At 38.3% G+C, this 24723-nt stretch overlaps 2 protein-coding genes across 2 annotated transcripts; both read left to right on the top strand.

Annotated features, from left to right (window-relative positions):
* Positions 1-267: 267 nt before the first annotated feature.
* On the top strand, positions 268-1697 carry LOC143109205 (adhesion G protein-coupled receptor F5-like). Its single transcript, XM_076271862.1, has 5 exons — positions 268-555; positions 1000-1106; positions 1230-1297; positions 1407-1536; positions 1683-1697. The coding sequence occupies exons 1-5, from the start codon at positions 450-452 to the stop codon at positions 1695-1697; spliced, it is 426 nt and encodes a 141-aa protein (XP_076127977.1). The 5' UTR covers positions 268-449.
* An 8399-nt stretch (positions 1698-10096) lies between these two features.
* Positions 10097-18658, top strand: LOC143109817 (adhesion G-protein coupled receptor F1-like). The gene is made up of 10 exons (XM_076272616.1): positions 10097-10288; positions 10719-10931; positions 11062-11211; positions 11316-11497; positions 11958-12128; positions 15171-16526; positions 16794-16835; positions 16967-17026; positions 17885-17933; positions 18118-18658. The coding sequence occupies exons 1-10, from the start codon at positions 10273-10275 to the stop codon at positions 18210-18212; spliced, it is 2334 nt and encodes a 777-aa protein (XP_076128731.1). The 5' UTR covers positions 10097-10272; the 3' UTR covers positions 18213-18658.
* Positions 18659-24723: the final 6065 nt, after the last annotated feature.

Below are 24723 nucleotides of genomic sequence, written 5' to 3'. Positions count from 1 at the left end.
ATACCTTTTGCTTGCATTTTCTCTATTGCTTTCGTGGCATGTTTATTCAAAGGCCTATTGTAATCTGTACAAAAAACATGGACGTCAATGGATGAATATTTTTTTTTGCTATAACAGAAGCATCAATATCTGAAACAACACCATTACCATCAACACGTCCACCAACAACAACTAAAACAACACCACCACCACCAACAACAACAACAACGACACCACCAACAACACCACCAACAACACCACCAACAATACCACCAACAACAACAACAACGACACCACCAACAACACCACCAACAACACCACCAACAATACCACCAACAACAACACCAGCAATACCACCAACAATACCACCAACAACAACACCAGCAATACCACCAACAATACCACCAACAACAACACCAGCAATACCACCAACAATACCACCAACAACAACACCAGCAATACCACCAACAATGCCACCAACAACAACACCAGCAATACCACCAACAACAACACCAGCAACAATACCAGCAACAATACCACCAACAACAACACCAGCAATACCACCAACAGCAGCTGGTATGTGAAGAAGGAGATTCATATGATGGTGTTATCTCCACATTTGTCAACATCACTGTCACTAATATAAGAACTCTGCCAGTAAAGTAACCATGTGTAATTACTAGTACATAGTATTACAAGAGTAGTATTAGCAGAACTCAAAACAATTTTGATTTTGAGTTAGGCTTTTGTTTTGTTTGTCACAGTTTTTAGTAAAACAAAATCATAAGTAGGACTGATTATATGAGTTGTAGTTCTCAAGGTGTGGTCATATGTTTGAGTCAGGAAAAAAACTGTAGGTTTGCTATAAAGTGCAAAGGATGACTATCTATATAAAATCAAATTATATCTAGTGAATGTTCAGTTTCTGTGCTCTGTGATGTGCAGTGAATGATTTGTTCTATGTTAGATTCAGTGAGTGCCCCCCTAATCTTATGTTAAACTCTTGTTTTACATCTGCAGTTTCTACCATTCGTTTCTCTTTGACAATGAGACAAAAGTTTGATTTTCAACTCAATGATGCATCAACGGAGATATACAAGACCTATAAAAAAGATATTGAATTTGCAGTGAGTATCTTTTTTGTAATATTGCTTATTGTCATCCAAAAAGTATTACAAGCCAAATAGTAAATGTGAATAGTTTGAGTAAGTTGGCACCTTAATACATCACTAAATCTTATTGTCATGTAGGTAGACAACAACTTTAAAATGTTTACAGACGGGTACAAACCCAATTCAGCAGCTGTCACAGGTTTCAGGTATGCTGATTTTATTGTTTTGTACATATCACTGCAATATCCAAGTAATAGTGTTTTTTTGAAATTCCATGTTTTAATGTTGATCACAGATGTTATTATGCCTCAACAGGCCAGGTAGTGTGATTGTAGACCTCTCCCTTCAGTTGACGGATCCAAACACCAGTTTTATGAAAGCAAACAATGGCATTGTAACAGACCTTAAGAACAAAAAATATCCAATTGCTGATAATCCCTTCGTTGTAAGTGGTAAGTTATCTTAAAAGATGATAAAAATGTCAAAAGTTATGTTAATTTAAAAACAACAAAAATATGAAAACACATTTGCTTTGCAGCACTGAATTTGCATCAATTCTTGCCCTTAATTTTGTTTTTTCTCTTTTCTCAGAAAAAACTAAATTAATAGTGGGCAGTGACTCTCTTTTCCCCCAGCAACAAATGGTGTTGAAATGCAGTGGAGATGTGTCTGAATGGAGATTTAATGGGAAGAAAATTTCTGACTCAACAGGCCAAATCACCATAAGAAATATCAACTCCTCTTTCAATGGTGAAGTATCAACCCCAAATACAATGTTAAAGATTTATGCATTTTCTAACGCAGACCTGCCAACCTATATGCATTCTGCGTAGCAACCACACATTTTCACATAAAAGTACGCCGCTGCGATTTTTTAATTAAAACTACGCCAAATGAGCAGACATCCAACTCCTTGTTTTCATAACTAAAAGGTGCTAACTATATTGAACGCAGACCTTTCCAAGGCAAAATGCAGCCATTAACAACGAGCCTGAAAGTGGACCTAGGCTAAATATTTTGAGCTGCTCATTGATGAGTGTTCAATTTGTTTTTTTCTTTGGAGCATGTAGATCCTTCTTCTTGATTATTAGCGTGAAAACAAGCGAGCACAAATAATAGGCTTCCAGATGGAGATCGCGCACTTATCACAGTTGGGATAATGTAGACCTAATCATTGCAGCCTCACAGATGGCAGAAAGACACCGTGATCTGAGAAAAACTGAGTGCATGTGCAAGTGAAATTCTTTAAAAGCAATCAGTAATTTGCATTAGGAAATTGGCATAACATGGGCGATAGATGTATTTCTTTACAAAATAAATCTTTAATAATAATGGATTGAAAAGAGGTAATAATACCAGACATGATTGAATAGAGGCCACATATTTGAAAACGGACAACACATCCACATCAGTCCCTATCAACACAAGTGTTTTTCATAGGTCAGGATTATTAGGCTCTAAAACAGATTGTCAACATTATAGAGTAAAAGATTCAGTTTGCACTTTCAGGAACACATTGGATCACATTTAGATAGATGTTCAACATTAACTAGAAAAGCATTTCCTAAAAGAAATACAGTGCATGTAAATGCAAAAATATGATGAGTTTATGTGGTTAAATTATTTGCTTGGTAGATAAGGTTTAATATAGTTGGAATGACTGAACAGTTAAATAGGTTGATAATTTAATAGGTAGATAGTTGACGATAACTAACAGTTGGAATGGCTCCAATGTTTGCTAGTAGTTATGCTAACTATGTTAACAAAGATAATAATGTTAACCAAGTTACTAAACTTAGTTAACTTAGCTAATGTTTTCATTTTTAGTAGTTATGCTAACTAGCATGTTAGCAATGTTAACTATGCTAACCATGTGACTTAGTTAACCTAGCTAATCATTTTAGTAGCTATGCTAATTAGCATGCTAACAATGCTAAAATGTTAACTATGTTAACCATGTGACTTAGCTAACTTAGCTAATCATTTTTAGTAGTTATGCTAACTATGCTAACTAGCATGCTAACATGCTAACTATGTTAACCATGTGACTTAGCTAACTTAGCTAATCATTTTTAGTAGTTATGCTAACTATGTTAACTAGCATGTTAACAATGCTAACATGTTAACTATGCTAACCATGTTATTTAGCTAACCTAGCTAATCATTTTAGTAGTTATGTTAACTATGCTAATTAGCATGCTAACTATATTAACCATGTTACTTAGTTAACCTAGCTAATCATTTTTAGCAGTTATGTTAACTATGTTAACTAACATGCTAACCATGTTACTTAGCTAACTTAGCTAATCATTTTTAGCAACATTGCTAAAAATGCTAACAATGTTAGCAATGTTAACATGCTAACCATGCTAACTAGCTACAGTGGGTAGGAGTCATAGTTGATGACAAGTAACAGTTACAATGGCTGAACAGTTGAAAAGTTCAGTAGTTTAAAGGGTTAAATTGTTTAACAGTAAAATATTGTAGTGAGGACTTTTATTTTGAAAAAGGAAGGCAGAGGAAGCAGTTGAACAGGATGTGTAGTCTTAATTGGGCCAGTTTGTATGCTTAAAGCCTGAGAAACTGACAGTTGATCCAGGTGGCCTGGCCACCTGGCAGAAGATTCTATTTGCTGTGATGTCATGAAGGGCAATGTTAAGTCAATGGGGAAATTTTGATAGTTTTTAATTAATAGTTTAAAAAGACCCATGTCCTAAGACCTACGTAACATAGTTTGAATGAAGTTTCTACGTTAAACGGTTGAAGCTGCATTAAACGCGTTAGAAGAAGAATAAGAAGAAGCCTATGAAGAACAGTACAGTGCATTTTCATGCACTGTAATAAGAAGCCTAGGAAGAACAGTACAGTGCATTTTCATGCACTGTAACTAGAAATGCAATTCCAAGGAATTACCAGTGCATGAAAATGCTACAGTTGTGATATAAAATATCATGTATAGTTAAAACAGATAATACAGAGATGTTTACTACGGTGATGCTAGGATAGACATGGTGGTTGCATAGATTAATAAAAGTTGATAGTTTAAAAGTAGACTGTTTAAAAGCTGAATGTAGATAGTTTAAAAGTTGTTGATAGACAGTAGATAGTTTAAAAGTTGTTGATAGACAGCTAGTTTAATAGATAGTTTAATGATAGTTTAAAAGTAGACCGTTTAAAAGTTGAAGGTAAATAGTTTAAAAGTTGTTGACAGACTGGAAGTTTAATGAATGTTGATATTCAAATAGTTTAATGGCTGTGTATAGGTAGATATTTGACGATAACTGAAAGTTGGAATGGCTCTAATGTTTGCTACTAGTTATGCTAAGATTTTTAACTATGTTAACCATGCTACTTAGCTAATGTTTTATAGCAGTGCTAGCAATGCTAACATGCTAACCATGTTACTTAGCTAACGTTTTCTAGCAGTTTAATGACTAACCATGTGACTTAGCTAACCTAGCTAATCATTTTTAGTAGTTATGCTAATTAGCATGCTAACCATGTGACTTTTTTTAGTTGTTATGCTAAATATGTTAACTAGCATGCTAACTATGCTAACCATGTGACTTAGCTAACCTAGCTAATCATTTTTTGCAGTTTTGCTACAAATGTTAACAATGGTAACATGCTAACTATGTTAACCATGTTAACTAGCTACAGTGGGTAGGAGTCATAGTTGATGACAAGTGTTGACATAGTTGATGACAAGTTAAAAGTTGTTGATAGACAGCTAGTTTAATAGATAGTTTAATAATAGGTTGATAGACAGCTAGTTTAATAGATAGTTTAATAATAGTTTAAAAGTAGACTGTTTAAAAGTTGAATGTATATAGTTTAAAAGTTGAATGTAGATAGTTTAAAAGTTGTTGATACACAGCTAGTTTAATAGATAGATAGTTTAATGATAGTTTAAAAGTAGACCGTTTAAAAGTTGAATGTAAAAAGTTCAGTAGTTTAATGGGTTACATTGTTTAACCCTTAGAACCCGATTGACGCAAAGTGCGTCAAAAAACACACCCTTTCTTCTCTGTTACATTGCTCCGGAACGGTTCATCGCAGCGAGATGAAACCTTTATTGCACGACAGAGCAGAAGTGGGGCTTTCCAACGAGACTACACACTTGTCTGTACGATCAAGTATGAAAATTAAAAAAAATCATGAAATTAAAACAAATTGCATCATATTTACAGTCTATACTTCTCTGCGTTCACCTGCACACACATTACTCTAGTTTGAATTACTCGCGAACCCGTGATCGCATCGATATGGCAAGCATATCAGATGAAAGAGGAGGCACAGGGCTATCCATTGGTACCATGTTTATCGACCCTTCTGGCTTATAAAACCAGACGAAGTGACTGCAAAATAATAACGTCATGTACACAAACCAACGCTGCACACTCATTACTCTCGTTTGAATTACTCGCGGACCCGTGATCGCATAGATATGCCACGCATGTCAGATGAAAGAGGAGACTCGGAGCTATCATTTGATACCAAGTACATCCTTCTGGGTTATAAAACAGACGAAGTGACAGCAAAATAATAACTTCATATAGCTGGACTTACCCCACGTTTTTGTCTGTTCTTGTGGCAAAGCATGTTTATAATCCAATGCTATCATGTGTTTCTCTATGGCAAAGCATGTTCATATTCCGGTTTTGCATCCCAATTTGTTCAACAAATAAACACCTTTTTTGCCTTTACTTTGTTCATGGCAATGCAGTAAAAAGTTGAGAATTATTATGACTGCATACACACAGGCACGCAGGCTAACACGCAACCTCGGGTCAGGTCAGGTCAGATCAGTTCGTGTCACAGATATGGATCGCAGAAAGGTCATTTTTCATCACTAAATAAAAAATGGCATTTATTTCCGTAAATCACACAGCAAATATTTCTGTAAATTGCTCAGCCCCAGAGTATCCCTCCAACATGGCAATTCTATTGCCCGATTCAGGACAGTCTGCCCTACACACACATGAAATGCATGTAGAGCTGTGAGCTTGCTGTGGTGAGATACATGTCGAAATATAAGAATTTTTATAATACACTTTTTATATTTTAATTCTTTAAAAATCTAAATAAAATCAATGCTAGTATTAATACATGAAATGATTGCAGATCTGAATAGCCTAGACTCTCCTGAAAAAAACAATATATAATATATGTGTGTGGCACTTACAATGACCTTATGAATAAAGGTAGTGAAAATGCCCTAAAAACAGCTTAGGGTTCTAAGGGTTAACAGTGGATTATTGTAGTGAGGACTTTTATTTTGAAACAGTTTTGGGCAGAGGAAACAGTTGAATAGGATGTGTAGTCTTAATTGACCCAGATTGTATACTTAAAGCCTGAGGCTGCAGTTGGCCTGAACACCTGCCATAGGATTCTAATTGCTTAATGGCCGTATTATGATGTCACAATCGGCATTTTCATGCACTGTAATAAGTTGTTGCCTAGGAAGAACAGTACAGTGCATTTTCATGCACTGTAATAACAAAGATCCTTAATATAGAAAGATAAAGCAGCACAGGCTTCTACAATGGAATGGAATTGTACAGTTCCTGCCTCCTAAAAAGGCGTGGTCAGAATGCGCTGACGCTACCTCGTTGATGAAAACGTCAAATATTTTTCATTTTCGCGCCTCTCTCTTGCTGTGACCAACTGGAGCTGGCCTGGGTGACTGAATTTGGTACATCGTCGTGGCAAGATGCGGTCTGATTTCCAGGTAAGTGGCAGTTTGAAATGTGGCAAGGTATTTGTGATTAGTCTGTGTCAGTGTAACGAGTTATCTATGTAGTAAAATGTCTGCGGAGTTTAGGTAATAACATTATTATTATCTCGTGTCGCCGTCATGAATGTTAGCTCATTGAGGAGTAACGTTAGTTGACGTTAGCTAGCTAACCATCTGATACCGATAGCAGAGCTAGCTGAGGCACTAGCTACCAGATTAATTTGGTAGTTAGGCTACAAAGATAATTTACGAACCTGATATTTGCTCTACCTAAATCGGCATCACTATAGCTTGTGGATCAGATCTACTGCAAGCGACATTGATTTAGCAGTTTTGAAATGTGTTTAGTTGCTAGTAAAAAATGAGTAGCTACCGTATGTACACAGTTGTTGGTGCACTGAATTTTATTATCAGCCTAGCGTAGCAGCTAGTGAAACATTTAGTTTTACGCCATATTCTCTGTCTGTCCTTGATGACGCGACGATTTTCTCTACTGATCTCTGCCCCGATCCTGCACATTACATATTTTTGTATTAAGTTTGTCTCTGATGGCAAATGTGTAGTCAGGGTGGCGCTCAACGATTGTGTTGAATAACGTTATATCAGTTGTGAGTAGTTTTTCTCGGATGGTCTTGCACAGACCCTTATCAAGCAGCACTAAAATGAACGTCATGTTTGCTAATTCTCTCCCCAGTTGTTGGACGAGCAGAAGGACGCTATGGATGGTGAGGATGAACCCGCGATGACAGGGAGGAATGAACTTGAACCTGTGTTATTCAGAGGATAAGTCAATGCTATGTACTGTGTTCTGTAACTGTCCGCTCTTGTGGCCATTCAAATGTATAGGGCAATTCCACGCAAAACTGTAACATCCATAACACCAACACAATGCCATGGTATTTAGTTGGCATTATGGATGTGACAGTTTTGCGTGGAATTGCCCTATACAAGTTACAGACTTTCAAAGTTAAACATATCAAATATAATTTCATATAGGCTACTAACAATCAGACCTGAAGACTTCATGAAACACTACCAAAATAAAGTTGAAACTAATTCTACAAAAGGCACTCCAAAGGAAAAGCCTTTTTGGCTGCATTGGCCAACATGTTTCGACCAACAGCCTGTCACTATGAAACTCTGTAACTAGATTTAAACTTCCCTCTGTATGGAAAAAAAGATCTATTATTCAACATTAGTTAACACACTGAGAATGATTGCTGCACTATATGTATTGTTCTCTAGCAACCTGAAGGTCCAAGACTCAATCCACTGAAGGCTCTCCGTAAAATGGTGGATCTGATGTCTGCTTTGTGGTCCTATAGGACGACGCCATGGATTGGGGTCAGAGATGCGCCTGAGAAGTAAGTGTTTGTGTTTGTAATCAAGTGCTGTAATCACAATTTGACTGATGCTAAAACTGGAGTAGGGGATTTGAATGGACATTTATACCGTGAATTTAAGACATCAAAAAGCCTGTTCATGGCCTCAAAGAAGTCAGTCGTAGTATTTGCCTAACTTGGCAGCCTCTCCAGCTGTATCATAGTCTTCAGTCCTATTGTGTTATCACAGCATTTATAGTATGAAGGATCATATTAAGCAAAGCAATGTGCAGGTGTAGTAACTTAATTTCAAGAACATAAGAACATAATTGTAATTCATGATGTTTTTTTTTTTTTTTACTTTGCGTGGTGTTGTCTCTGTTTTAGGTGCTGTAAATGCTGGCCATATGACTTCAACCTTCATCCAACCAAACGAAGAGATCCTGCTTTCCTACACTCCATTCAGGATGTTAGTTAATTCAAAGACAATAACAGTATTTAGTTTTGTAAATGCTTAACTACCACTCAATGCAGGACACATCTACTGGCAGTTGATGGAGGGGGTTTAGGGCAGTTGTGCTATTCTTTTCCTTGTGGGTAGACTGCAGAATGTGGCTATGTATGCAGGTGTTAAATTGTGGGATTTGTTGAAAATGTGAATTTCAAATAAAACCATACCATTCAAAGTTAGCCTCACACACTTTATACCCTCCTTTCCTCAGGTTTACTTGTTTGGATCGGATGGACAAGTCGGCACTCCTTATATTAACAAGCTACCTCTTTCTTCTACTAGTTCAATAATATGGTATCTGAAAGAGAAATGCCAGTGTTCATCATATTTTTAGCCTTATATCAATGAAAAAATAAGTGGTGTATTTCCATTGTAATTTGCGTGGGTAGTAGGCCTAAAGATATGGCCGTGTGGCGGCGCTGTGGGATACATCGATTGGCGCTACTTTATCAAACATCAGAGGTAAGGCTAATTGAGAAAGCAGACGTCTGGTTAGGTGTGCTAGTTAGCAACTTGTTAACCAGGGGCACGTTTCCCATAACCATAGTTGCTAACTAAGTTAGCTACTTTGTTGGTTACAATGCAAACTGTGGTTTTGGGAAACGCACCCCTGGCTGTCCAGATTATTATGTGATATGACCTACTTGTTAAACAATAATATGCAATACTATAGTACAGTGGTTCTCAAATGGGGGTACTTGAGATTTTAAAATATACAAATAATTTGCAATAAATGTAGTCATGGATTACTATCCAAATGTTTGAATTTTGTATGTGTTTATTAGTTCCAAAGTTTAATAAATTAGACACTGATGGCACAGTGCTCTGTTTTAAATCTTTTTTTTCTCAACCAAAAATGCTTTGCGCTGGTTAGGGGGAAGGCTACTTGGCTGAAAAAATATTTCACAGGGGGGTACATCACTGAAAAAAGGTTGAGAAAACACTGCCCTAGTTTATGTGTATGTCCGTCTGCTATACAGCCTATTTGAACGCAATCCATTTTCGCGATTGAGTGATCAACATCGAAGTGGTAAGCAACGGTAACTTATTCCAGAGAACCTTCGGCTACTTAGTAGATCGCGTGCCAGTGGGTTACAGAAACAGACAGACAAGTGGCAAACAAAGTCGTTTTTCTCATTAACTGTTCATCTGAAAAACGCCATGTCGATGTCAGAATGTAAGGAACACATGTGAATTACAGAAAATGCATTAAAATGCCCAATCTCGAGCTGTATAATTAAGGGCTGGGGCATAATCCGAGAAAAAATGATTTCTTCCATAGGGCCACAGTGTAAAGAATCTCTCGCTAGTCTCCTAAAAAGGCGTGGCGCTAGTGAACCCTACGTCATAGGGGAACAGGAAGAACCCTTCTGTGAATCGTCTCGCTTTATCAACCGTCTCTGGTAATAATAATAAGAAGTTGCCTAGGAAGAACAGTACAGTGCATTTTCATGCACTGTAATAAGAAGCCTAGGAAGAACAGTATAGTGCATTTTCATGCACTATAATAAGAATAAGCATAAGAATAAGAAGCCTAGGAAGAACAGTACAGTGCATTTTCATGCACTGTAAAAATGGGTCCCTATCCAAAATGGGTCTGTTTTTGGCTGCATGCATGAAGGACGACGTGAGTATTGTTTTTTTCTTGGCTGGAGGTGCTACTCAAAAAAATTCTTCAAGTTTGGCAGGTCTGCTAAGACATAGAGCCACCAGTCTTTGTGCCATTTCCTACTAAATGTATACAATTTTGAAAGTGGAAGTTGCATTCTGGCAATTAAGTGATTTGAAATCTCCGCCATACACACACATTGGAGTGACCATGTCATGGCAGATGCCATATTCTGTATAGTGTCATGTACAACAACATTATGATATCAGTTACAGCCACAGACCATGTTACATATAAAAACAGGCCATGGTTCAAGCTAGAGTAGTCTAACAGTCTAAAAGTAGGCCTACATTTTACCATTTGGTCAGATACCATACGTTTAATATATACATTACAAATGAAATGGGCGTTTTTATAGAATAATTTTCTGGGTTTTGTCTCCCTACAGGTCGTTATGAGTGTATATCAAATAAAAACTCAGTGCCATATATTAGGTGGGAAAATATTGATAGCATAAAACAATACCCTGTAATTCAGATAAGCCAGGACAAAATAGTTCAGTGTGAAGAAGGACAAAGAGTTACCCTGCAGTGTTGCTCAAGCACAGATTATGAAGTTGAGATGATGGTGGAGCGTAATGAAAACGGTCATCTCAATCCAGGTGATTTTTGCTTTTACTTGAAAAAATGCAGATTGTAACAAGTTAGTCATATTTACTTGTTTGCCTTCATTAGAATTGTTTTGTTATAAAATATTTTCAGACTAATATTGCTCTCTGAATCTTGCCTTAGAAATATCAGAAAATTGCAAGTATTCATACAGTGTACAGAACTGTGAACGTGCTCCAGGAAAAGCTGAACTCAGCTGCAAAGTTAAAAACCCAAACTTGCAGGGCTTTGGTTATAGTTCAGAAAAAGTGATGTTAACTTTTAAAAATGAAGGTAAGGTTTCTCCATGTTACCTCCATTCAGTATGCATAATATGAATGTCACCTATGTCTATAAATAAGAAAAATAAAACAACTAAGCCCTTTTCTAACTTGCAGAATTTGATTGTCGCGATGACAATTTTGGATCTGGAAATGATGGTGATGTAGCAGAAGGTGACTGTGAAGGTGATGAAATTGGTAGTGTTACTGCTATATGCAGTAGAACTACAAGTAATTGGGAGGAACAAGAAAACAATTGTGTTTTGATTGTGATCAAAAAGCTGGAAGAGGAATCTCAGGTAATATGCCTTTGTTTTATCCACTCCCATATACCAAGGATGAATGCTTACCTCATGTTATTGTTTACTTCAGTTTTAGAGTTTTCTCTTTGTTTATTACAACAGCTTTACACACAAAAAGAAAATCATTTGCATAATACATTTTTGTCAGATGACCTTTAGTCATAATAATTCCAATGTCAATATCAAAGTTTTTATGAAACTGTCAAACTTTTATATACAGGCTGAGGATAGAACATATACAGAGTAAATAGAGATGGTTCTGAGGGTTAATATCTATTAATATGTGATAACCTGTTCTGACCTATATGAGTCAAAATAGTTACCATTATTATTGTTATAACAAAGTTACCATAAGTCTTGGACAGTAGCAGTCATGATGGCTAATGCCAGTGTATGGCATCAGTTTACTGGGGTATAAATTTAACAGTTGGATTGTGTCTTTCACATTTATTTTTAGATCTTGTCAGCCGAAACCCTACCAGTGTTTGTGGAAAAATTAAGTAACATCACATTGGAAAATGAAGAAAAGATAACTAACTCAACAGCAAATATTAATAGCATTGTAAAAATCCTGAATAATATTGCAACTACTTCAAAAGAATTTACAATCAGTGGGGATGTCATAGAGGTATGTACACTATACATATGTAATAGCAAGTAATATGTAAGATTAACAAACATATGACCTAAACAAACTATGGGTACTGAGTTAATGACTAAAAGAAATGCTACACAAGCAGGTAGACACCATTTATGAGATATATCTAACCAACCTACAACATACCTGCAAACTAGTCACCTTTCGGTGAAAATCGCTGTTTTTGAACCAAAATATGTCATTCACGTGAATCGTGTAGATCCGAGTTTTTTTTGGGGGGGGGCAACTTCCCATAGTCTGGAGTGAGACTATCGTCGATTTCATGCAAGATTGATAGACAAGTGATTGGCCTCTCTTTGTGCTATTTTTGAAGACCTACCTATCAGTTGTTTCAGAGGGCGGGCTTTATCTCTCTCACTTTCTGTTACGCATAGCCTCCCTGCAGCAGCGATATGACCAAGGAAAAAAAGAAAATTTTAGCTAACAAACACAGGCCACATGCTACACTCTCTCTGACTATAAACTCAAGATAAAACATATTGTTAGGCTACTTTTCTCTTGCCCCCGGTGGGTTAAATGAAAGACTTGCTGAGGTTAGGCTAACAAGTGTTTACTCGCAAATTCACGTTCCCGCAGCTGGCAGTTGAACAAAACGACTCTGCACTGAGGGCGATTGTGAATTTAGTTTGACTTAATAGTTTAATATTGTCTTGGAAAGTTATTGCTTGTTCACGAGTTACTTCATTTAGCATTAGTATATATACTTTTTTGATCCCGTGAGGGAAATTTGGTCTCTGCATTTAACCCAATCGGTGAATTAGTGAAACACAAACAGCACACAGTGAACACACAGTGAGGTGAAGCACACACTAATCCCGGCGCAGTGAGCTGCCTGCTACGACGGCGGCGCTCGGGGAGCAGTGAGGGGTTAGGTACCTTGCTCAAGGGCACTTCAGCCGCGGCCCACTGGTCGGGGCTCGAACCGGCAACCCTCCGGTTACAAGTCCAGAGTGCTAACCAGTGGGCCACGGCTGCCCCACAGGTTCATTATATTTTCCATGTGTCGATGATGGTTAGACATGACGTTCTCAGGGAGCGCAGACCTTTCCAAGGCCAAATGTAGTTATTTGCAACAAATCTGAAAGTGGACCTAGCAAAATATTTTGACTTGCTCAGTGATAGGTGTTTAATTTGTTTGTTTTCTGTGTAGCATATAGAACATAATTCTTGATAATTAGCGCGCAAACAAGCGAGACCTAGGCTTCTAGAGTAGACTGACATAACGCACCTATTGCTGAGACCTGCACCTTTAGTTGGAATGTGATCATTGCAGCCTCAGTAGACGAGAGGAACATAACATTAGGGATAGATGTATTTACTGTGCAACTCACCGAGTGGTTAGTGGTGTTCGTTGATGTTCCAAAACAAGTAGCGTAGCGAAATACATTTTCTGTCGTGTTTTATTTGGCATTTTGTAAAATCCCATTGAATCTGTTGGAAGACTCATTGCACATTGATATTACTGCGCCACCGTCTATGCTTCAGGTTCAAATATTGAGCGGTTGTGAGGTGTCTGAATAAATAGTTCCACAATAGCAAATAAGACGGCTGGAAATCATACATTGCGCCGATATATTTGCTTTTAATAATCAATGAACACCACTAACCACTCGGTGAGTTGCACAGTTTTGAAAACGAACGTTAAGGGTTGTTTTAGGACATGTTTGAGTAGCCTACAGTATGCCTGTTGGCAGCCACTCTGAGTAGTAAAAGGCGATTCAAAACGAGTCAGAAAAGTCGAGACAGGACCAATCGTCAACATTTCGGTGTCCACCACTCTAGTTCATCCAAATCAAACCAGAAAAGGGACTCAAAGTGCTAAATACCGGAATTTTCCTTTAAGCCAAGAGACAGTTTAAAAAAATTGCGATACCCAGAAATTCGTCCAGGCTATATATTTTTTTCCTACAGATATTAAACACAAATAATGACTCATATTATATAGTTAACTGTTTTGTATGCTTGCAATAGATTTAGGTTTTTGCTGATGGCAATGACAATGCCAGCATTAACCACTCATTTTAAATTAGAAAAATGTCGACATAGGCCATGACAGAAAATGTCTAGGGGGTGGGGTATTACACATTGCTATTGTTTCCACGAATGATATGTATTGCTGCATCATCAACAACGTTGTTGAAACTACAGTGTTCGAACGTCGGACGTAGCGAATTGCGACATGATGTACGATGCTTTCTGGTAAAAGGTGTAACAATGTCGCTGTTTGGTCGTACCACGGTGGTTGAGCAACATCGTTGCTAACTAATCTAGAAACCACCCCTAGGGGCAGTAGTTCAAAACACCTTACTTTGCGTCTTTGTTTGCGATTGAGAGTTCGAACTACCCTTTCTAGAAACACCAAATCCAAGAACAATGGAGCGAACTACCAAGGTTGCGACGCAAGTTAGCCAGCGACGCTTTCTAGAAACGTGCCCCAGGGTGGCTCATGGAGCACTTTGCACGTCTTACCAAGCAGCTCACCGTATCAGTTGGTTCGAACACTAAAAAAATGGGTTGCGACTTAATGACCATGGGAAATTTAGGGTTCTCGGAAAGCAGACATAAACAAAATGACTATGCATCCGACCCATCAGGTCTTAGCATATTGCTAAGTAATAAAAACAGTAGACCACATGCATGTTTTGGGGAGAAACAACTAGGCTATGAACAGAATTGAGATAATTTGTGTTATCAAATGATATTCTGCAACTTTGACATAGTGAGAAAAAATGTCAAGCCTTTTTGACCAGAGTAGTTTTTCAAATTTATTGTAGCCTACTAGGCCTACGTTAAACCGCTGTAGCCTGGTAAAGTTAGTCTGAGGAAACGAAAACGGATCAGTGGCTTGTTTAATCAAACATACCTAATTTAGCCATCAAGAACATCATGATTATATTGACTTCATAAGTAAACTCACCTTTCGTTATATGGGTGAAAGGCATAAGTGGTCAGCTTCTAAACAAACACCCGAGCTCTGCCTCTGTAACCAATGATTTTTATGTTACTTCCCAGGGTTTCATCAACATCTCAAGCATCATTGTGTCCAATTCTACCTTCAGTACCTGGAAAGTTGTAAATAATGGCAATACAACAAGGAATGTTAGTGCATTATTCCTGGGATCAATTGAAGTTATTGTGGGATCCCTGCAAAGGGACACATCTTTTGAAACAGGAACAGACATCATCCAGCTACGCCAAACTTTTGTCAACAGCATATACAGTGACACACTAGGAACAAATTTGTCTGCTGCAATCTTCATCCCAGAGGAGGGGAACTTTACAATTACAACCATCACATTCTCTACCCTAAATAATGTCCTACCAGCCAGGAATAGTAATGGCAATTATAGCAGTTTATCCAACTCCATCAATGCAGTTGTGGTTCTGTTGCAAGTAAATGACACCATCAGCAACATCTCGCTAAGCTTTGACCTCATAAATGAAACACTAGGAAATCCTCAGTGTGTCTTTTGGAACTTTGAGCTTTTTGATGGATTTGGTGGATGGGATTCATTTGGATGTGAACTCACTTCATTTGTGAATAACACTGTCACTTGTGAATGCAACCACACAACTTCCTTCTCAATTCTAATGTCACCGTCTATTCCTCCTGGCATAAAATTGTTGCTGGATTTCATCACATACATTGGTGTGGGTATATCCCTTGCCAGCTTGATCATATGTCTTATCATTGAAGGAGTCATATGGAAGAGCATGACCAGAAATTACACATCTTACATGCGGCATGTCTGTGTGGTGAATGTTGCTGTGTCACTTCTGATTGCTGATATCTGGTTTATTATAGGAGCAGCTATCTCAGACTCTCAATCAGTAGCTGTAGGACCATGTACAGCAGCAACCTTTTTCATCCATTTCTTTTACCTAGCGATGTTCTTCTGGATGTTGGTGTCTGCTCTTCTGCTGTTTTATCGCACTGTCATGGTTCTCTCACAGATGTCGAGGTCAACAATGTTGGCAATTGCATTCAGCCTTGGCTATGGTGCCCCCCTCATAATCGCTGTGGTAACTGTTGCAGCAACTGCCGGAGGTGGAGGTTATATCCGAGAGGAAAATGTCTGTTGGCTCAACTGGAATAAGACTAAAGCCCTTTTAGCTTTTGTGATTCCAGCATTGACCATTGTGGCCATAAACCTTCTAGTGATGATTGTTGTCCTCTTCAAAATGTTGAAAAGGGGTGTTGAAAACACAACACAGAATAATGACAGACATACCCTAGTGGTCCTTGCAAGATGTGTCACCATCTTAACCCCCCTCTTCGGCCTTACCTGGGGATTTGGCATAGGCATCATGGTTGCGCCTGAAGCTATAGGACTCCATGTTGTTTTTGCCGTTTTAAATTCATTACAGGTACCATTTCAGATGATTTTTATTATCTAAATTATTTTATATCTTAACCAATAATAGCTGTCCCAAAGTGTGAAGTGTGGTATTCTGCAGCATAATTGATAAAGCACATTGTTTAATTCATTGATTTTGTAAATCATGAATGTAATAGTTTCATGATGGACATGTAACTAACAGATTATGTAGCACCATTTAAATTAATGTAATGTTCATAATATACTACTAAACAATAGTTAATATTCATTTTAACAATGCTGTTTTATTTTGAAGGGTTTTTTCATTTTGGTCTTTGGAACGCTGTTGGACAGCAAGGTAAACATTTTTACTGGAGATTTATTATATGTTTTACAATAACTTTATTTTATTATTTTAACTTGCACAGAGGATTTGTGTATGTAGTTGGGATACAGATACAGACCCACGTTAATCTGTTTCCTATACAGATAAGGGAGGCCTTAACAGGAAGATGGAGAGTCCCAAGCTCTGACTCAGGTGGCACAAGGGTGGGTATTCAATAATACAGTGCTGTGCATAAGTTAAAACACTCATGCTAAAGTTGACTAAAAAGAGGAATAAAGTCATCTTTAGGAAATTGATCTTAATACCTTAATTAAAATCCAACCGTTAAGGACAACAATTTTCTTTGTGAATGAATAATGTATCGTAAATAAATAAAAGTTCTCCTTAAAATACAGGGGCATAAGTAAGCACACCACTATGTTAAATTCCCATAGAGGCAGGCAGATTCTTATTTTAAAGGCCGGTTATTTCATGGATCCAGGATACTATGCATCCTGATAAAGTTCCCTTGGTCTTTAGGCCTGCTTAAAGCAGCACTAAAGAAGATTGGCTCTCGGGGTCCCCTTACAGTTAAAGCACAATTAAAAAAAATTGTGTTCTTTTGCAACAAAGTATGAACATAACTCCGATAAATTATGGAGGGAATTCACATACAGCAGTCTGTAGAAAAAGATCTCCAAATTCCTGTTAGCAGCTTTTCCATTTCAATTTCGTAAAGGGTGGGGGGGGGGGGTGATTGAGGGCCGATCAGACAATGGCAGAAGTACCGTTCGTAACCATGAGGTTATGTGCCATCAAAATGATTTTAGAAACGTTATGTTAAAGTAAAAAAAAAAATAGACATTTAAGCACACAGCCAAGAATGTGCTTAAATGGTTCTGGTGGAAAATGTAGTTGTAAAATTAAAATAAGCTTTGAAACAACATAATGTAGTATTGTAGTGTAATAGCGAAGTGATTTGACATTAAGGGGATCTGACACAAATGCACATTATGATTCCTGAAGTCATTTCACTCTGACCCCCTGAAATTGAACCCCTTCTTTAATGCTTTATTCAATAGAGTACAACTGCTGGGACATTGGATTTCTTCAGAAGGATCCAAAGGAGAAGTGAGTTAATAGTTTGTTTTGTTGTTTAGTTGAGTTCTAATGCCTTCAAGAACATCGATAATTCTCCTTATTGTGTATCAATCTCAAGCCATTTGTCATGAGCATAGTTTAGTGTTACAGTCTGTTTTGAAAGCAGCATTTCTTTGGCAGTTTAATTCTGGGCTCTTTTTACTCTCTTTTCCAGATGTGTACAATGTGTCGGGGTCAGGGTCGGCTGTCAACTCAGGAACTAGTACTTCAGGCAGCTACAGTGTCACTGACACCTCTGGGAAAACTTAATGAAGACCTTATCAATGTGCTGGGTGGATTTTCTAGATAACATTCATACCTAGAAATGTGACGAAACAACAGTTTTGACATACTGTCAAAAACACCAATGCTCAGTGTTGTCCAGATATCCACTGAAGTTAGCATGCAAACCAGCTAGCGCTGGGCCGGCTCTCCTGTAATTTGTACCACCTGTGGCACTGTATTTAATACAATGTAAGATAGGACTGTGGCTGCACTCAAGACAACTTGAATCCTACATAATTCTACATAGTGTCATTAAAGCACTGCTATTGAGCCAACATTCTGTAAGAATAGTTGATACACTTACCAGGATCAGCTACACTAAATACTGAATAAAAGTCAGCTACACTAAATGCTAAATAAAAGTCTAAAAGTCAAATATGGAAGACTGCACATAAACTTAATTACTACTATGTATGGGATATGGTTAAAATGCAAAACATGGCATAAATTGTTAAATGTATTAATAAATATGTAAATAATATAAAAAGGGCAGCCACTGTGCATCCTCTTTTCAAGAGTGGTGATCAGGCTGACTTAAACTGTTTGTTTACCTAAATCTTTGGAAGAGCATGTCAACAAGTAGCTAACTCATTATCTTGAGAAACGCATCTTGTCCAGTATACAGCTGCGTGTCTGTTCAGGTTATGGATGCATTTTAATGCCATTTCTAAAATCCTAAATGACAGAAGCTACACTCTGTATACAAAACATTATGCAGCATTATTTATTGTTTCGTCAAAAACATTGGTCTCAGTGGACCATCCTTATGAAATAGGTCACACAGTACTGGGGTCATCGGTTTTCTTTCTTGATTTAAAAGTATATTTTTGGGGCTTTTTGCTTTCATTATGACAGGACAGGGAAGAGGCAGACAGAAAACGAGTGGGAGAGAGAGATGGGGTGGTGTGTTTACTTGGGAAATGACCCAGGTCGGAGTCAAACTCGGGTCCCCATGGGCACATGGACCCGCATGTGGTACGATCGCTGTAGCCAGTTGTGCCACTGACCTCCATCTCTCATCCCCTCCATGTGACTTCAAATGTTCTACGATGATGATTACACAATCCTGTATGCCCCTGGTCCATCCAGATGCAGTAACGAAAACACATCAGGCTTTCTTGAAAAATTCAAACTTTGAAGGGGTCATGCCGCAGGAAACTGTTTTTTCTTAGAAATAAGATGTGTCAATATGACTTGGGGATGTACAGGTTTTTCTAATTGAACAGTTCCCTTCTAACAGCCATAAAAAGGAAATGGTCTTGGTGGAGCATGGGTATATTTCTACATCACAATTGCTCTCTTTTCTTAGCCTATGTTCCCTCCACTGTTAACAATCTAGCAATTCACCTGGGAGATGGCCAAAGCAGTGAGTGAAGCAAATTATGCATGTAAAAGTTAGTAAAATATTAAAAACTAGATGTACCGCAGAGCGGTACAAAATATGACCACCGTCCAGTCCAGCAAATTTTTTCCACAAAAAGTCACGCTAAAAGGCATATATGATTCTAACTGTCTCACTGAATTGCATTATGCACACTCAATTCACACTGGTATCTGCTAGACAACAAGTACCAAAACATGATTAGTTCATAGATTTCACATGTAAAATACATTTTATGCAACCCCACCCCCATCTTGCCTGTTCATAATTCTGAGAAATTCTTGAATTGTGTGCATGTGTGCGTGTACATGTTTATGTTTATGTGTGTGTGGGTGGGTGTGTGTGCGTGCATGTGCTTATGTGTGTGCCTGTGTGAGTATGTCTACTGTGTGAGTATGTGTCATATGTATGATTACTGTGAATGTATGTGTGTGCATGTGTATCTGTTTATGCACATGTGTGCATATGTAATGGGTTAACATGACCCCTGGAGGCAAACATATGCAAACAATTGGTCATCCTAGGCCCTACGGTTCTCAAGATATTCACAGAAAACTCTGTTGGTGTACGGTCACTAAATGTACAGATAAATTAATTTATTGTATGGCCCCCCATGAACGAAAGTCCATGAAACTTGGCATGCATTCGGAGGGTGTCATAATGATCCTACACTTTCAATTTCGTGCAGTTTTGACCATGTCAGCCAGAGATATTGTGATTAAAACACCTCATTTTTACTTTTTTGTTTTTAACTAGGCGCTATACATGAAATGAGTGGTTATGGAATGGGTTGACATGGCCCCTTAAGATCAACATACAAAAAAAAGGTGGTCCTCCTAAACCCTATGGTTCTCGAGATATTCACAGAAAACTGTGTCTGTCCTAACCTCTTTTCGGGGGTCCAGTCCAGCGGGGGGGCTACAGATCAAAACGAAAGACGATGGTTCCATGCTATCCATGTGGGGCAACATGCCCACCAAGTTTCATGTACCCCGGTCTTTCAGTGTCCCGGGAATCCTTGACAGAAAATTGGCCATGCTACGCGGCGGTCATAATAAAAGTTGCAAGGCCTGTTTTTCCCATAGGGTTTTCAGTGCATGCAAGGACATAGTGAGAAAAAGAAAGCCAACTTTATTTATTTATTTTTCAATAAAAAGACTTGGCTGTGTATGGCATGACTCTTTTAAACACCATTATATCCAAAGTTTTGAGGTGGTCAGAAGAACATAGTGCCCCTATAGGCTACCTTGAACATTACCACTGATGTAACAATTTTAGAACAGGTTACATCTATAAATTCTATGGAATCTGGCTATAGTGCATTGTCACGTTACCATGTTACAGTCAAAGGTTAAGGCTTCCTCATTCCTATCTACTTTCTTGATTATGGAGATCAATTTGCAACAAATGGCCTTTTCATCATTTCATCACCACCTGTTCCACAGAGCAGTGATTAATAAAACCTGTCACATGGAGGAGGAAAGCCTCTAATGTAGCTTGCGATGAACCTTGGCCAGACTCACCCCAAAGCACAACCAGTAGGTTACAGCAGCTTTGAGAACCACTGGCTGCTTAGAAATATTTTGTTGTGATTTCTGTCAATTAAGCCTCTTATCAGTGCAGATTTATTTATGGGTATCCTCATTTATTGTGATGTCCAAGTTCCATGTTAGTGTTTGTTTTACACGCCAGACGGGCAGCTTGCTTGTCTTCAGCTTAAACTTTCTGTCCAAAATTGCGTGAAAAATGTCCAATTAGCTGCCAGAATTCTACAAAATCTCCTCAGGGAGAACCCCCCCGAATTTGTGTAGCCATCACCACATTTCAGCTTGTAGGCTAGTTGACCAGTTTTTCAAAATGGTAGGCTAATCCGGGAGAAAAAAAACATACATATCTGTAGTCTGTTAGATTGAGGGTTTATGTGCTGTAAACACTGAGTGTCCTTTGTGAGAGTGAGCTTGTAGGCTACTATTTGCCTGTGTGCATGTGGTGTGCATGCCACTGACAGGTGCTGTTTACCTCACCTGTTAGTGGTCATTATGTATGGCTGATCAGTGTATAATGATGGCCTACATTAATGCTATGACTAGTACACATGTAGTCTTCACTTTTCCCCTTTCATGAAATGTCATTTTAAATGGCTCTAAAATGGTTAAAATGTAAGCCTAGACATTGAAACTATAGTGAATATTGTTAGTTATGTGAAAGCAATCCAATGACGTTTCAGGATTTTTTGCTATACTGTCATAAATACCATTCATGGTTTGCACCCTTCCCCCTAGACACGGTAGGCCTATATGTGGATTTCTTCATAAACCAGCAAAGATAATCTCCAAAGAACTATGTTGACTGACAAGGTAATATTACACATCTTCATATAAATAGTAGGTTATTGCACAATTGCTGTGATTCCTTGGGTCGGGGTAGAGCAAAGTTGCCAGGCTGGTTCTTCATAGAGGTGTAGGCTACAGCAGGGAAGTTTAGTTTATTATGTAATACCTCACATTAACATGAGTTCCTTTAACTTCAGCTTCAAGATGACTAACATCACATGGCTTGTTTGGGGGTGCTTCGGCTGTGTACAGGGGACAGATGGAGATCTAGATATATATTTGACATACACGTTGAGGTTATAGCATATAGCAGCCACACTGTCTGTGTTAGACACACGTCTTGGCCATGATCCAAGAGTCTGCGTTAGGTGTGGTGCAGTCATGTCTGGACAGCGAGTCTTATAGAGTCATTAGTTGTTGAGCCTGTTTTTCATGCTTAGTAAGTCAAATAGGCTAGTTCATGGCAAAATACTAAAATAGCTCTGTTACATAAAATGGCAAGACATAATTACATAATTAACTAAACTACTAAATAATTACTTAATATGAGTAATTTAATTGATGTGGGAGAAAGACTGATGTCCTGCCCTGTGAAAAGTCACAGTCCATGGATTTACCAGCCTAGCTCCACAGTCTATTGTTTCCAGCTCAGTCCTCTTGGGACTACACACACTGTATACAAAAATGAATGAGTGTCATGACCATAGAATATTAGAAGATGCATTACATCATTGGAAATCATGCAAGCAATGTGTTGTTTACTTAAACTAACTCGGCTGTGACGTTGACAAGCTTATAGCAATGCGAAAATGCATAGTGCATATCTTTTCTATAGATAAATAGTGCAAATCACTCTACTCAGCAATTTGGTCGTTCAGAATAAACCTGATTTTTATTTGAGATGTCAAAACACAGCTGTTGTTTAGTTTTGCTTTTGAATCATGCACGTATTTACAATTTAAGACACCAAGGTCTTGTTCTCTGTATTTTATGCAGGATTCAGATGCATTAGAATGGAACTGACGACAAGCAGGTTCCTGAAATAACGAGACCTCTAACGCCATATGTGCCTATTTTGCTTACATAAAGACACATGACAGACTGGAACAAACTTGACTAACTTTTAGAGAGACAAAGCCCAGCAGAGTTTTGCCACAAGTAAGTGGCAAGTTTGGTAAGCAGCAGAGGGGTTGCAGATGCCAATAATTTAAGGTGCATCTACTTTGATCATTTTAGTATGCTTAAATGCAATAACAGAAGGATTCAAGTCAATTATCAAATAACACCAAATTTGAGAATTTGTAAGTAAGACTTTTGTCTTAATATACAAAGCTAAACGGGAAGATTTTTGAGAGAAAGAAAGGATAGGGAAAGTTCTCTGATAAATACTCTGCAGCTGACCCTGCAAATACACCCTTTTATTTATAATGTATTTCTATTCTCCATGTTATACAATATCATGTGTTATATTGCCTTGCTATACCACTGAAGTGATCTCTCTCTCCTACATAACCACCCACCTACAGCGTAAAAAATGATGGTGTAAATAAATGCCTTGTTATCTAAACAATGTCATGCCAATGTTGTGATTGTACACAAAGATACAAAACAATGATAAGAAGTCTCATTTAACTCAGGTAAACATTCAGCAGATCTCGACTTCAACAACATGCTGCTCGACACCGGGATGCAATGCGCATTCAAGTAGATGTGCTTTCTACATGAATACCGGTAGGCTTGGTTTGATACAAGATGAATTGGCAGATATTGGCTCATAAAGGCCTGGATTACAATTGCAATGCACATTACATTACATTTGGCTGACACATTTTTAACCAAAGGGGCTTTCAACATGGTAGACAGTTTAAAGCTTTTTGAAACAATTCTCCCAGCAATTCTAGAACAATTTAAAACAGTTTAAAGGTAGAGTACAATAAGAACAAGTGCATGAGTGAGTGCTGTTTTTATACAGTCAGGTGTCAGGCTAGAGTGGTAGAATTAGCAAAGCCAGTTGTAAGTAGTGCTACGAGAGAAGATACTCTCTGAAGAGCTGGCTCTTCAGGCATTTTTTAAAGATGGAGAGGGATGTCCCTGCTCTAGAAGGAACTGGTAATGCGTTCCACCAACAAGGAACAACAGATGAGAAAACTTTGGATAGGCCTGAGCGTCCCGGTGGCAGAGCTAGATGTCGTTCGTCTGAGGAGCGCATCGGTCAGAGGGTAGCATATGCCTGTATGAGGGCATTCAAGTAGGTGGGAGTAGAACCGGAGACTACTTTGTAGGCAAGCGTTGGAGACTTGAATTTGATGCGGACGGCCATAGGTAGCCAGTGTAGCTGGATGAGCAGCGGGGTAATGTGCCCTTTTGGGTTGGTTGTAGACCAGGTGTGCCGCTGCGTTCTGGATCATCTGAAGTGGTTTCACTGTGCAGGCTGGGAGACCTGTCAGGAGGGCGTTACAGTAGTCAAGTCGTGAGATGACTATGGTCTGTACCAGGAGTTGAGTCAGATAAGTCCTGATTTTCCGTATATTGTAGTGCGAAAGGTAAGACCGAGGCAACATTATCGAAGAAGGTTAGTTGGTTGTTGAGCATGATTCTTACATTTCTTGCAACCCTGGTAGGTGCAATAGACAGGGAGTCAATTTTGGTGTTGATGTGATGATGTATAGTAGGTTTAGCTGGGAGGACCAGCAGTTCAGTTTTTGAGAGGTTTAGCTGGAGGTGGTGTGCCTTCATCCTTGTAGATATGTCCCTCACAGTTTATGCAATCTATGAGCGTCCT

The sequence above is a fragment of the Alosa pseudoharengus genome, unplaced genomic scaffold (assembly GCF_046254945.1).
Source record: "Alosa pseudoharengus isolate Yale_2024_CS ecotype anadromous, Long Island Sound unplaced genomic scaffold, YU_APseudo_1.1 YU_APseudo_1.1_scf_7, whole genome shotgun sequence".
NCBI lineage: Eukaryota > Metazoa > Chordata > Actinopteri > Clupeiformes > Clupeidae > Alosa > Alosa pseudoharengus.
Note: the sequence above shows the minus strand (reverse complement) of the source record. Positions and strands in the feature narration are given on the sequence as shown.

Coding starts and splice junctions, on each gene's coding strand:
- LOC143109817 (XM_076272616.1), top strand. Junction 11,498..11,957: donor AGCTGGAAGAGGAATCTCAG/GTAATATGCCTT, acceptor ATTTATTTTTAG/ATCTTGTCAGCCGAAACCCT. Junction 16,527..16,793: donor CCGTTTTAAATTCATTACAG/GTACCATTTCAG, acceptor TTTATTTTGAAG/GGTTTTTTCATTTTGGTCTT.
- LOC143109205 (XM_076271862.1), top strand. CDS start 450: ATGCCACCAACAACAACACCAGCAATACCACCAACAACAACACCAGCA. Junction 556..999: donor AATACCACCAACAGCAGCTG/GTATGTGAAGAA, acceptor TTACATCTGCAG/TTTCTACCATTCGTTTCTCT. Junction 1,298..1,406: donor GCAGCTGTCACAGGTTTCAG/GTATGCTGATTT, acceptor ATGCCTCAACAG/GCCAGGTAGTGTGATTGTAG.